The sequence below is a fragment of the Larus michahellis genome, chromosome 10 (genome assembly GCF_964199755.1).
Source record: "Larus michahellis chromosome 10, bLarMic1.1, whole genome shotgun sequence".
NCBI classification, from domain to species: domain Eukaryota; kingdom Metazoa; phylum Chordata; class Aves; order Charadriiformes; family Laridae; genus Larus; species Larus michahellis.
The window spans coordinates 5,672,494-5,686,006 of NC_133905.1; the positions used below are offsets into that span (position 1 = coordinate 5,672,494).

The 13,513-nt window shown below is 54.1% G+C and overlaps 1 protein-coding gene and 2 long non-coding RNA genes across 4 annotated transcripts; 1 reads left to right on the top strand and 2 right to left on the bottom strand.

Moving 5' to 3' along the window:
• The first annotated feature begins 181 nt into the window (after window positions 1-181).
• LOC141749616 (SRSF protein kinase 3-like) lies at window positions 182-13,077 on the top strand. 2 transcript variants are annotated; one of them, XM_074603408.1, is made up of 12 exons: window positions 182-287; window positions 2,640-2,780; window positions 2,958-3,066; window positions 3,550-3,637; window positions 5,979-6,066; window positions 6,320-6,426; window positions 8,576-8,738; window positions 9,944-10,029; window positions 10,482-10,589; window positions 11,014-11,083; window positions 11,170-11,262; window positions 12,569-13,077. In XM_074603408.1, the coding sequence occupies exons 2-12, from the start codon at window positions 2,675-2,677 to the stop codon at window positions 12,754-12,756; spliced, it is 1,206 nt and encodes a 401-aa protein (XP_074459509.1). In that variant the 5' UTR covers window positions 182-287; window positions 2,640-2,674; the 3' UTR covers window positions 12,757-13,077. The 2 variants fall into 2 exon arrangements, with proteins under 2 accessions (XP_074459509.1, XP_074459508.1); XM_074603407.1 differs by lacking the exon at window positions 182-287 and having other exon boundaries at window positions 2,612-2,780; window positions 3,532-3,637; window positions 12,569-12,756.
• Window positions 3,797-5,858, bottom strand: LOC141749618 (uncharacterized). The gene is made up of 3 exons (XR_012589422.1): window positions 5,760-5,858; window positions 4,668-4,757; window positions 3,797-3,934 (listed from the first exon to the last, which is right to left on the bottom strand). It is a non-coding gene; the product is annotated as an uncharacterized LOC141749618 (long non-coding RNA).
• Window positions 11,085-12,691, bottom strand: LOC141749617 (uncharacterized). The gene is made up of 3 exons (XR_012589421.1): window positions 12,555-12,691; window positions 11,444-12,178; window positions 11,085-11,227 (listed from the first exon to the last, which is right to left on the bottom strand). It is a non-coding gene; the product is annotated as an uncharacterized LOC141749617 (long non-coding RNA).
• Window positions 13,078-13,513: the final 436 nt, after the last annotated feature.

Consider the following 13,513-nt stretch of genomic DNA (forward strand, 5'->3'; position numbering starts at 1 on the left):
GGCAGGGAGAGGCCAGCTGTAAAGTGAATCCACCGCAGCTGTCCTAGGTCTCCTGCTAGCCCAAAGCCAAGGTTGTTCCCAGAAGCGGTGCTGTGATCCGATACCCTGCCCCACTCCTCACCACGTCCATCCAGCGATGCAGAAGAGTTTGGTCTGCTCAAGGACACCCCTCCCGGGCAGCGCAGACTAAAAGGAGAGAAGGACCAGCTGGTATCTCACTCTGGGGAGCTCCCGAACGAGCTGGATGACAAACGGAGCGGCGTGCCGGGCCTGCGAGCTGCTGCACGGTAAGTCTGCGCAGGGCCCCTGGGGCTCGGAGCCCCGTGCGCCGACAGGGCCGCCCTTCCGCTGCGTGTTGCGACTTGCAGGGATGCTGCGCTCAGCAAGGGCTTGCCAGGTCTGTGTTTGTGCAGAAGATGAAGGTGTGTGTTGCTCTGGTGAGCTCTGTGACTCCAGAGGTCCTGGCGCTGTAAGTGGTGGCAGCTCCATTCGCCATTCCGTGCCGGTCAGGCGGAGTTGTCCAGGCCAGAGGCGAAGCACCGCTCTCTCCCGTGGCTCCATCAGACCAGGCAGGACCAGTGTGGTTTTGGGCTGAAATTCTCTGACCTGCTCCAGGCCTGCAGCAAGCCAGTAGGTTCTGCACAACACAGCTTCGACTAACATAACGTAAAGATGTCAAGCGATGAAGGACTTTAAAGCATCGATCGTCCTTTATCACAAAGCTTAGAAAAGTACGTTTCTCTCTCCTATACCAAGTTGCATAGTAACGCTCCTCGTCCTTTGCCAGTGCATCCATCTACGCTGGATGGAGGTAAAGTCCCGCACGCCTAAGGATGGACCTGCCTCATCTCCGCAGCAAAAAGGACACCAGGGCCCGCTGAGCTGCCCAAAAGCTCCATCAGCGCAAGGGCTAGGACGCGTTTTACGCTCTTGAGTCTGTCTTTGGGTCCTGCTTTCCTACCGCAGTCTCCTGTTACCATAACAATCTACCTAGGGAAGATGCGGTTGAACTCCCATCTCCCCTCGCTCTTGGGTTTTCCTTTGGCAGGTGAATGATGAGCAACATCATCATTTAAGGCCGTTGCCTGGCGCTCAAATCAGCTCCTGCTGTCCTAAAGATGGGAGTGACAAGGGCTTGGGTAGATTCTGGTGGTGCAGGAGCTTGTGAGGTTACTGATAGGCTCAGTCTGTGCACAAATAAGGAAAACGTTGATTTCACCTCTGTTTCATAGCTAAGACGTTAGTAAGTATTTGCTGAAAAAAAAGTGGCCGTAGAGACACGCAGCATCCTGGAGGTTTGTCCTAAAAGAGACTGATTCTGAACAGTGTAAATGTCATGGTTGGAAGTGTCAACATAGAAGGAGGGGGAGGGATTTTGAGCTCCTTTCAGACTGCTCTGGGTGAACAGAGCAAGGACAGCTCTGGCAATTTGGGTCGTCCCTGACAGGATTGGAGTCTTTGAGCCCAGTCTGACCCTTAACGAGAGTTTGCTGGGTGCCCAAGGCAGGCTGCGTCTCTGCCTGCTGTGCTGGGAGAGGAGCAGCGGCATGTGGAAAGAAACTTTACTCTTCTGAGGAAGTCACGCCTCCATCTCGGCACCTGGAAGATGTTATTGTCCCAGAACAACTCCCTGTCACGTAGCTCCCGCTGCCACCACCACCACCACCAGCCCACTCTAACTATTTCTGAAAATCCTCCGGTGCAGACAAGCTCTTCAGTTTAACGACCTGATTCAAAGGCCAGTATTTCTACCTGTGCTCATGGTCTACTGGGATTATCATCACCTGTATCGAGCTCTGGCAATGTATGTTAACCTGAAGCTTCAGCCGTACAGCAAGTGACATTTCCAAATTATGAAAGGCTGGGCTGGGAGTATCCCAGCTATGGCAGCTTACGTCTATATTTCCATTAGCAACACGGGCTCCAGGCTGCTATTTCAGGTGACCAGTGCTGAAGCCAATTCTACACCGGTGCTGCGGGGCGGGGGGACACCAGTTGCATCAGTCTGTCTGCAGTGTCTCGGTGTTTGTACCGTGGGCTGTCATAGTAACAAACCCAGGGAACAGCCTCCCCCTCCATCACAGCCTCTTGCCAGGGCGTCACGGGACGGTCAGCGATAAACCCATGTTCCAGCCCGGGGCTGGGGACAGATGTGCAGCGCTGCACTTCCCAAAATGCAGGTTCTGCTTTGTGCCCAGCTGGAGCGTGAAGCTCCTCCTGCCAGCAAAAGCCAGGACTTGTCCCCTCCTCAGCCGGGACAGGGATGGGGAGTGAGTGCTTTCCCCGGCTGTGGCCATGGGAGGGGATCCCGCAGTCCCCGCTAAGCCCCTGCAAAGCCACACGAGGCACAGGGAAACTTGAGACTCCCACCTGGCCCTGGCCCGGCCACACACCGCCAGGATCCCTGCCCAGCCCCAGCCTGCCAGCTTTCCTCTTCTGAACTCTTAAAATAATCCCTGCCTCCGGGAAGTGCCAAAAGCGTTTGTAACAGCCCGGCTCCAGGGGCTGATGAAGCAGATGGGAAGGAAGGGGGCGAGGGGAGAGCGGGGGCAGAAGAGGGAATGGGAGCTTTGCAGATCGATGTGCGCAGCATGCAGCAGAGGTACGGCTGCCCTTCAGCTCCCCAACTCTCTTTAAAGGAGTAATAGGCTGAAGATCACACTGCCCGTTCCCCATGATCCGCTTCCCCGCCGTCTGCATCCCCTCGTGCCAGGATCTGCTGCGCCGCCGGGCCATGGAGGAGCGGGCGCAGGAGGAGATGCTGGCAGCCCAGCACACAGGTCAGTCCTCAGGCGTGCGGCTCCAAAGCCGAGATTGTGCCAGGCTCTTCCCAGGCCAGAAGAGGCCGCCGGGACCTGGCCGGCCATTCCTCTGGGAGGATGGCTGTCCTCAGCTGCTCTTTCAGTCTAAAAGCATTTAGAGATGTCAGTAATGTCTTTTGGCGATGGTCCCCACAGGAGGCCACCACCCGGCGCGGGAAGGAGAGGTGTTCAACACGCAATACCAGGCTCTGCGCAAGCTGGGCTGCGGGACCTTTGCCACCGTCTGGCTGTGCCAGGACATGAGGTGAGGGGCTGACCAGCTTTCGGGGAGGTGGGAAGGGGTGGCTGATCTCCTGGGCAGGACCTGCCCCTCCTGCAGACGCAGCAGAGCACAGCTGCTTGCCCCAGAGCACGTCGGCATCCCCCGAACACAGGGTAAACCGGCAGCGAAGACTGGTGGGGTGCAACGAGCAGAGCTGGTACCTGGAAACCAAAGAACGTAAACGAGGTGGGATCAGCCCTCGCTCTGCATTTGCTCTTCTCATTTAGACCCTGAAGTGTCCATGCTCTTCCTTTTTCTCTCCAGTCCCTTGCTGGTCCCTGGGGCAGCTGCGCTGCTAGATGCCGGCAGCATCACCAGGAGGGATGTCCGTGGGCCTGGCATGCTGCAGACCCGGGGCAGCACCCACCACCGAGGCCCAGGGCTGGGTGACTGGTAGAAGGGGAGGTGCTGCTGGTTAGGGCCGCTCTGACACACGTTGGCTGGCAGCTGTGATTTGTTTCCCAGGAGGAAGAAACACGTAGCTGTGAAGGTCCTGAAAAGCAGGGAGAGCTTTGCTGAGGCTGCCCAGGATGAGGTCGCTCTCCTGCGCTGCGTAAGTATGTTCTGAGGCTCCGTGCTTTGCTCCACGGGGACGGCCGCTGAGTTCAGGTCTGAGCATCAGCCTCATCGTCCCTTCTCCCTCCAGCTCTCAGTCTGAGGACGCAGACGGGGAACAGGAAAAAAACTCAGAAGTTAGTGAATTCATAGAAATCACCCTGGCTCAGCACTGACCTCTGAAACAGGCACTTTCTTCTTCCTCCTGTCATCCTGGGACATGTTGGCTGTATCCCACTTGTTGTGTCAGACCGTTTCTTTCACCTGAGACCAAAATCCAGTAAATAGGAGGAATCTGCAGAAAGATACGGCAGAAAAAGGTGGTAACGTTCTTAGGCAGGAGATGGGAGTGTGTCTGCTGCGTTTGTGTCATGGCCGGCTCAGAGGGTATTGCTCTATCACAGCACTGATACTGAAATAAAAGGAAATATGGGCAAAAAAAACCAATAATGCAGGATGTAGCAAAATATAATAAACGTCTGAAGTCAGAAAGCTTCCTCCTGCCTTTGCTAATGGATGTGGTAATTAGGTGCCTGTATCTGGGTCTCAGCTAGTTGACTTTGAAGATGGCTTGACCTGCTAGTTCTAGAAAGCTCGTAGTTACAATTCTTTGAGTTTGCCTAAATACAAAGTTACATCAGCTTTAGATGAGTAAAAGCCATTAAATTTTGCATTTCAAATTGCTCTGAGGCCTTTCTCCGACGGGTCTGAGAAAGGTTTTGTTCACATCTGTAAATCCGTAGGTCCTATCCAAAGGGACGTGAGCCAGACTCAGTGATGCAAGAGGAAGTACCAAGTGGTGCTAATTTAATGTAATCAGAGGGCTGCTTTTCTACACATCAGCATAATCCTGCGTACGGGCTGAGCCTGACCCTTGATTTATTGCTAATTCTCCCTGAAAGACACGCCTTCCCATTCAGCACAGTACGGCTGGTTCCCAGGGCTGTTCCCACCAGCACGGGGTGGTCGGTGCCGGCAGAGCCGCCAGGAGAGGCCATCTGGTCTCCTCGGCTTCCAGGGCTGCTCACCTCTGTCGTGCCAGCACAAACCTCCTGGCGCTGGTACAGGTGGATCCGGCAGCTGCACAACATTCCAAACCAAAATCCTGACAGTTAGGGCTGTGAAAAGAAAAAAAAAGAAAAAAAAAAGAAAAGTATGAGTTGCTGTAGCAGGGTGAGTGCTCTGTGAGAGCAAACTCCCAGTAGCGGGCGTACAGCGCTGGTGCGAGAGCCGGGGTACCGCAGCACCCGTGCTTGGGCAGACCGGGGGTTCACCCAGCCCAGCACCCCGGGCCAGCAGCAGGTATCCAGACGGGTGTACGGGCAAGCGAAGCGCAGTGTGCGGCTCCCACTGAATGCTCCCCTGACCTACAGCAGTTTCCAGATGGAGATCTCTTAGGCCAAGGGTGATGTCTGGGTGGGCAGTAATTCACTGTAGATTTGCCTTCAAGACCCCTGCCCTGCTTTCCTGTGAGCCTATGTGGGCTTCAGCGCCTGCAGCCCCCTGTGACAAGAACTGCCACCAATTACCCACATACCGCATGAAGAACCATCTCTTCTGCTTTGTTTTTGAAACCCCCAAGTGCTAGGTTTGATGCCCCCTGGTTCTCGTATGAAAGATCTGTGCTCATGCCCTCTGACACCGCTCCGTACCTTACAGATCTCTGCAGTACCTGCCCACAGCCAACCCTTTTTCTGCCCAAAGAGACCTACTTCGCTGCGTTCCTGCAGACATGGAAGCTGCTCTCTACCCCAGTAGGACAGGTCGTAGCCTTTGAGTGGCTGAAGACAACCACAATGGCCCTGCCTCTCTGCAAGCCCTTGCAAGAAATTGCTGAAGGGAAGGTGTGGGTTTTAAAGGGTGATGTCCCTGCCCGCTACTCTGGGGACAGGGCCATCCCGGCTCTGAGGACAAGGAGCAAAGGCTGCAGAAGGGCAAAGGAAATGGACATTCATTGCTTCTGAAAGCAGGGAGCCATGGTCTTGGGGGAATCCCATTCCAGCACAAGCAAGAGCACCTTCTGGGCCTGCATGGCGTAAAATAAGCAGCAGGAATTGTGTTAGACACTATTAGCAGGATCGGTTTGAGTTATTCGGGTACTGTGTGGGTGATGGTCCCACCTGGTCAAGAGCTAGACAACACACAGAAACTCATTCCTTGGTAACAGACTCTGCTCGTGTGTTTGAAGCCTTATTTTTCTGATGCTGTTTTCCTGGGATTTTTCATGAAGGGCCAACTGCTGGAAGAGAAAGTCTGTAGAATGGGATAAAATGGGTGCAAGATGTCCTTGTGCATATATGTGTCTTTAATTGCAGCTTTCTTGGAATCTTCCCCCTCAGGTGAGCAGTATGAAGAAGAAGGACCGGGCAGGAGAAAATATTGTCTGTTTGTTAGACGACTTCAGAATGATCAGAGAGAACGGCTTCCATATCCTTCTGCTGAGAGTGCTGCAGCTTTGGGTCAGCAAAGCCTGGGCTTGCCTTGGAGAGTCGCAGGATGGTGTAAAACCGAGCGCTGCGCTCCCACAAGGAGGATGAGGAGGGCGGTAACTGGACCGGGACACATGGAGGTGGCTGGAGGGGAGAAGGTGGACAAGGAGATAATTTGGCTGCTCTGGTGAAGGGCAAAAGGCTGGTGGTAGCAGCTTCTCTCTGTTAGTGAATCCCTGACTCTTTCCCACATGCGTGCTTGGTATTTGAGGCGCTGGGTCCTTCCCTGCGATGTCTGATGGGTAACTACGCAGCCCGGGGACTGCCTCTGCCTTTTGTGAAGAAGTCTTTACAGCAGGTGAGAGCTTAGCTGGAATGGGGAGAGGGCACCAAGGGACTGTTGGCTGGGGGACATGCCATAGTCTTCCTCCTGGGGTCATCGGCCATGAACGCATCTGCAAAGAAAGGGACAATACAGAGTGAGTGCCCAAGGCATGCTTTTTTTTTTTTGTTTTAAGGAAAACAATAACTACTTCTTTGGGCGTAAGGAGAGAAAATGTTAATTAAAATGCAGAGTGGGAAGTCATCACATTCCCATTAATACTGAGTGTTACTGCCCAAGCCTGCAGTCTCATGGGGTTTGGGAAGGAGTCAGGGCCGCCACCACGAAGAGTCAGCAGCCTGCAGACCTGTACCAGGGATTCAGGGGTGGCACTTGCGTTCCCATCATCTCAGTGATCGTTGAATTCTCCAGCAGTTCTGCTGCTGGCAGGAGCAGCAGGGGGACAAACAGCTTGCCATAGTTACGCTTCTTGTGGGCAAACAACATCTCTCTCTGCCCTCCCGCTGCCCTGAGAAGTCCTCTCTGGCCTTTGCCTCGGCATCCAGCCACGGGTAGCGCTGGCAGGGATGGCAGCTTTCTGCACGGTGCCACCAAAGGCTGCTCGAGGTCTCCCTCAGCGCTGATGTCTTTCCAGGGCTTTCTAAATTGCTGGTTTGGTTGACTGGTCCTCCACCCATGTTGAGGTTTTCCTGCTCAGAGCCAACTCGTCCTTCATCCCCTCTAAGGATGTGGTGCGCCGATCAAACAGACCCTGAAAACTGAGTTTCTTATGCATTGGCTGGGAACAGCTGAGGAACGGGAAACCTGAGCGAGGCCTCAGAATAGTTAAAATTATATTTTGCCTCTCATGCTGAGATTTATCAGCAGTCTGTATGCTTGCCAAGATGAAGATTTGCTACCCTGATTCCTGTGCCCTTTTAGGGACACTAAGAAAGAAAATCACATCCTCCTTCATCCCTTTTCTGGAATAGCCTCTTCTTCCTCTAAAGAAGTTCCACTAACACCTGAATACGTTCACACAAAAATGTAATCTCTGTGTCCCATTTCACACCCAAGCCTTCCGCCTGACCCATTCCTGCATCCGCTTTAATTGTAAAATCTCAGAATCTTTTTTCCCTTTCAGATCAGCACTGGGGCTGTATTTACTTCTGATTCATTTCTGTTTAGCTATTTAAATCTTTCCCCGTGTTTCACAGTTACCATTTAAGGTTGGTATTTCCCTGGGACTGGTGTTCATCCCAGAATAGAATTTGATAATACAGAGAATATTTGCCAGCCCTTTATGACTGACCAGAGTGTTTAAAAAAAAAAATATATATATATAAACCTCCCAGCAGCGTTTTCGCTGTTATTGATTTCTGATAGCGACTGTTTCTGTCTGGTAGGCGTTGTTTATCTCTCCCCTGCGACAGGGCAGTCTCTCCCTGCTCCATCGTAAGCCGTTCTTTCCCTACGTGGGTCTCCTGCACTGCTCTTAAGTCCTCTCTACACGCGCTCGCTCATCGTCTCTCCCTCCTCCTGTCTGGGTTCTGCTGCACCTCCTTTTCTTTCCTGGTACGATGGGACACCCTCCCGTGCCATGTCACTCTATAACTGGCGCCCAATTATCCCTTCGAATGATAATCAGCAGGAAGGCACAGTGGTCAGAGGACGTAACAGCCACACAATCAGGAGTGTTTTTTCAGGAGAAAGTTCAGCTCTGTGACCGTAATGCCTCCTCGTAGTCCTGTCCTCTTTCCATCTCCCTGGGCTTTTGTCCATCCATGGGTTTGTGTATTTTCACGCTGCTGCGTGTCACCGCCACCTCTCCCAAAGCCCCCTTCCCTGCTGGGCTCCCCAGACCGCTCTCACTCAGCGTGCCAGGCATGCGGGGCTCCAGCACCCACTTCCTCCTGCCCCGTTGGGTGATGAAGCCCCTTGTGCTCGCTCCCACAGGGCCACCCCAGCCAATGTCACTGCTCCGCTGGCTGCACCTCCAGCTTAGTACAGGGCACACACTGCACAGAAACCGTTTATCGCAGATAGTGATCGTCAGTGTCCCCTTTCTTCAACACCAGAATGTCCACAGCTTGCATTCGCGCTGGGCCCGAGTGCTCCGCTGGGGCTGGGGGGGGACGGTGGGGACCCTCGCGTCGCTGAGGTGACCTGCTGCCTGCTCGCCCAGGTGCTGGCGGGGCTGCACTTCCTCCACAAGCGCTGCCGCATCATCCACGCCGACATCAAACCGGAGAACGTCTTGCTGTACGGACGCGAGAAAAGCCTCCAAAGGCTTCTGCCCGATGCCTTCGACTGCGGGCAGAGAACAGATCTGAGGCTAAAGGGACCAGGTGAGCGCTCCGGGGTTCTTTTAACAAGAAAAGGGACTTGGGTGTTTATTGCCAGGAGGGAAACAGAGAGGCGGCAGGTAAGGATATCTTGGGAAAAGGTCCCGTCTCCTGCGACGGCTGCTGCAAAAAAGTACAGCCAGCTTGTGCTGCCGAGAGGTCGCTCCTATCTCTGCTTAATATAAACACCGTGCTGGGTGGCCGCCAGTTACTCCAGGCACCTGCTGACGTGTGGTTTGCAGGTAGGTTTGTGTGGAGGACAATTACAAATAACGGGCATCTGTTAAAGCCCCACCACAGCCTCGGAGTTCATTCTCATGGCTGTAGGTACAGGATAGTCCCCTTGCGTCTGGTGTTTTCAGCCACTGAAAGGTGTATGTACAAAATGGTTTGATCAGAAAGCCGTACGACGCTTCTGCTCTTTATTTCCTGTATTTCTGAGGTTCGTGGGAGACTTCTATGTACTGCTGATCTTGAAGACCTTCTGAGACATAATTTATCTGCAGAGAATGGTGTGCCCAGAGAAGCTGTGGCTGCCCCATCCCTGGAGGGGTTCAAGGCCAGGCTGGACGGGGCTTTGAGCAACCTGGGCTGGTGGGAGGTGGCCCAGGGCAGGGGGGTGGAACCAGATGATCTTTACAGTCCCTTCCAGCCCGAACTATTCTATGATTCTATGAATATTGGACAAGATGTAGGGCTGGAGACTTTCTTTAGAGATCAGCTCCTCTCCCAGCAATGAGACCCTTTATATTTTCCTCACGCAATGTCCTCCCACGATCATTTCTCCCGTGACGGTGCTGTTTTGTCTCTCAAACTCTGGGGCAATCGGGGAGTGCTAAATTAGCGACCGAGACTTGCTTAGAGCAGAAAGACACAGTACTAGGCACAGCCCGACAGCTCGCTGTAAAGCAGTACACCACAAATTACCCTTTTCCGAGGTCATATGGAAACGTAACCTTTACGGTGCTTGCCAGGCAGGCTGTGTCCAAGGTCTGTGACGGCCAGCACTGCTGAAGGCTAAAGAGGCATTGTAGACGGTTTGTGTCTGACTACTGCTGTTTCCTCAAAAAAGAGGTGGTGTTAGAAAGTGCTTTAGGACCTTTTAGGTTGAAAAACTTTAAAGGCAGGCATCCCTCCCTCTCCTGTGGTACGTGAGGGATACCGGTTGGTTTGGAAAGACCTGATTTCTCTCTGTCCTTTCCACCTAGGTGGCGAGCTTGGCAATCAATTGGAAGAATCTGATTTAATGAGCATAGAAGTGAAAATTGCAGATCTGGGCAGCGCGTGCTGGACAGTGAGTCTGCCCCGAGTCTCAGTCCCGTGACGATGAGGGATGCTGCGTGCTTATTTCCATCCCGCCCTGGGTGTCTGTCCTTTTACAGCAGACCAGCTATTTCAGTGTGCTGAAGACACCCTGATTTTGGGGGGCTATATTGAGGACTCCCGGCTCAGAGCTGGGCCCTGCGCTCCTGGAGACACCGTCAACTTTGAATGTTTCTTCAGCTTGCAGTTAGTCCCTACAATTAGAAATTCAAAACCGTGTTTGGCGCGAGATGTTGGGGAGCTAAATTCACCCTGGTGTCAGCCGGGCTGAGAATGCTCCTGCCGTGCTCTGCGCAGAGTTTAGTAGCCATCTTCCGTCCTGCCCCCCGCCGTGTCCTCCTCATTGCGCAGAAGGACTTGTGTGACCGCGAGTGTTGCTGATACTCGTTCATGGGTGCTAACCAAAGGGCATTTATGTTTCAGTACAAGCCTTTTTCCAAGGAGATACAGACCCAGCCATACCGTGCCGTGGAAGTGCTGCTTGGATTAGACTATGGCACTCCTGCAGATATCTGGAGCACAGGCTGCCTGGTAGGACAGGGGACAACGCTGTGTCTGCGCGGGAGGTGACTGACACTAACAGGCCAGGGCAGTGTCCCCTCGGCACCCACCTATACCCACTGCATGGGGAGCAAGGCTTCCTTCCCGAGAAAGGGGCTGTCTGCGCTCACTTTGCACTGAAAGTACACTGCTGATAAAATTCACTCTTAATTAGTTTAAGCTACAAGGCAATTCACACTCCACATGTTAACCCACGGGCTTGAACTGAATCAGGCACATACTGCTTTTCCAAGGTGCTGTTTCACCACAGTACGGATCAACGCGGTGTGAATATTTCCATATTTTAGGATCAGCTCTGTGTGATAGGAAAGGAAATTGGTACTATCAGAGTTAACGGGGGGGGAAAAAAACCTCCAGGTCAGTTATCGACTTAGCAATGCTCCTCCATTTCCAGGCATTTGAAATGGCAACTGGGGAGCGTCTATTTGATCCTCAACCTGGGAAATATTTCTCCAGAGACGATGGTAAGACCCCATCAGTTTTATTCATTTCACAGATGGAAGTGTCACAATCTTTGTGTCTAGATGTGTTTTCCCCCCGCTCTGTCTAGATCATGTCGCTCGTATTATTGAACTCCTGGGAAGAATTCCTCCTCAAATTGCTTTATCCTGGAAAAAGTCAACAAAATTTTTCAGCAGGCCAGGTAAGAATTGGGAGTAAGGAAGTTTACTCTAAAAATCGCTGCGGATCTCTGACATACTCCTACGCAGCTCACACTGAACCCCCCCCCCCCAAAAGTTATGTTACACAACGCAGGCTACAAGCAGGGACAGAACACAAGCGCAGGTTTCAGAAAAAGCAGTAACACCGCTTGCCCTGCCTACCTCTGCAATCCAGAAGCGTTCCAGGGACGAATGCAAAATCCTGAAAAACAGTCACAGCAAACACCCGACAGGGAAAACATTTCCATTCCTTCTCCTTTGCATTTGGAGAGAATGGAAGTACAGATAGGAAGTAGCTACATGGCAGGAAGGCTGAAAAGAGCGTGTAACTGGCTGGATTTCACCCGTTCACTGGCAGAGAACAATGACCATCAGGAATGGGACACTCATATCCTTCCATCCTTGCACTGCGGCTGCTATATTTAGTGTTCTGACCCAACCGTAACGTCTCTTCTGTTTTATTCTCCCCGATTCCTTTCCCTTTGACTCATTAGGCCTGAAATCCTTGTCTTTGACTTCAAGGTATCACATGACTCCATCCTTATGCAATTTAGTCTATCGTCCTCTTTTCTCCACTTTCACGCTCACCAGCCGCTCAGCCTCAGCCTATCCACAGCTCACTCAACGTTGAGTGCTGGCACCATGCTGCAGTTAAACAAGCACCTCCCTGCACATTCACATCCTTTGCTCACGCTTGTTCCTTCTACGGTGCTCACACCTGTTCCTTGCTCAAAAGAAATGAGTCAAAACAAATTATTGTTCTATACTCGTTCTCCGTGTGAACCAAACTGGCCTGACCACAGCTGCCTAACCTGAATCACTACGTTTACACCATGTACTCCCGGGGACAAGGATAGCTTCTCGGTCAGTAGCAGCACTCTTCTGCGTCCCACAGAGCTAAATGATACAAAACAAATGAAACATTACTGTCTTGTGAGCTCTGGCACTCCAATGGCCTGATACGTTCTGGGTTGAATGCGGACAGGCACAGGGAACAAGCAGCAATGGCTTTAGGACAGCTGTTTTGGGAACACTTAATTCGCTCTTAGCATGTTCTCATGAAGAGGTACTCAGCAACGGGGAGACTCCAAATGATGACTTCTGAGGAACACCCGAGAGCCAAACCTGCAAGGGGCACTGCAGGTGAAGCTGACACAGAGGAAGCTTTCAAAGGAGCAGGAAGAGATCTTTCAGGGATGCTCTGGATGAATTGTGCAAGGTGAGGGGCGGCAGCCCCTCAGCCTTGCAGGTGTAATTAAGGTACTGCGCTTACGCTGTCTTTGCTAGGCGCTCTCCTGCGGATCTCCAGGCTTTCCCCCCGCAGCCTCCACAGCGTCCTGGCGGACAGGCACCAGTGGACAAAAGACGAGGCGACTCCCTTCACGGCCTTCCTCCTGCCCGCGCTGCAGTACGCGCCCCACCGCCGCGCCACCGCCGCCCAGTGCCTGCAGCACGCCTGGCTCGGCGCCCCGTGACCGGCCCCGCCGCTGGGGTTGGGGGGCGAAACACCGACGACCCGGAGCTCCCCGGGCTCCGCCGCAGCGGCCGGGACCGCCCTGTCGGGTGGCGGCGGCCCCGGGGCCGGGGAAGGGGGTCGGCGGCGGGCGCTGCGCACAAGATGGCGGCTGGGGCGGGCCGCCCCTCAGGCGTCGGCGGCTCCGAGCGACCCCGAGAGCCGCCTCCAGCTGGGTTCCGCGGCTCCTCCCGCACTCGGGCTCCGTTGGCCTTCCTTAAAAACGTCCCTTCTAGTTTGTCTAGTCCGCACGCGGCGTTAATTGGAAGCAGTAATTAACGTCCTACGGTCTCGACGCCTGTTTTAAGCGGGGGACGAAGGCAGGGAGGGCCGTTCCTTCCCTGCCCAGTTTAGCGGGGCCCGGCCTCCCCCACCCTCCGCCTCCCCCGCCGTCAGCGCCCGACGCCCTTTGTTTGGGGACGGAGAATCAGCTCTGGACTCCCGCGCTGCGCTGGCCCCTCTCCCCACCGGCCCCGGCCCCTGACAGAGCGCGGAAGGCGGCAGTCCCGGCGCGCCCCCCACACCCTAGGAGGGCCCACCGGAGCACAGCAGCCCCGAGGCGCGGCACCCACGCTCCGCCATCCCTGAGGGAAAGGCGGGAGGTGCCGGGCTGCCCTCCCGGCCCTCCCTGAGGGGACCCCGGCCCCGCGGTCGCCCCCTCCCCCCGCGGCGCGGACGTGCCGAGCGGCAGGCCCCGCGCCTGTGCCGCCGCGCATGCG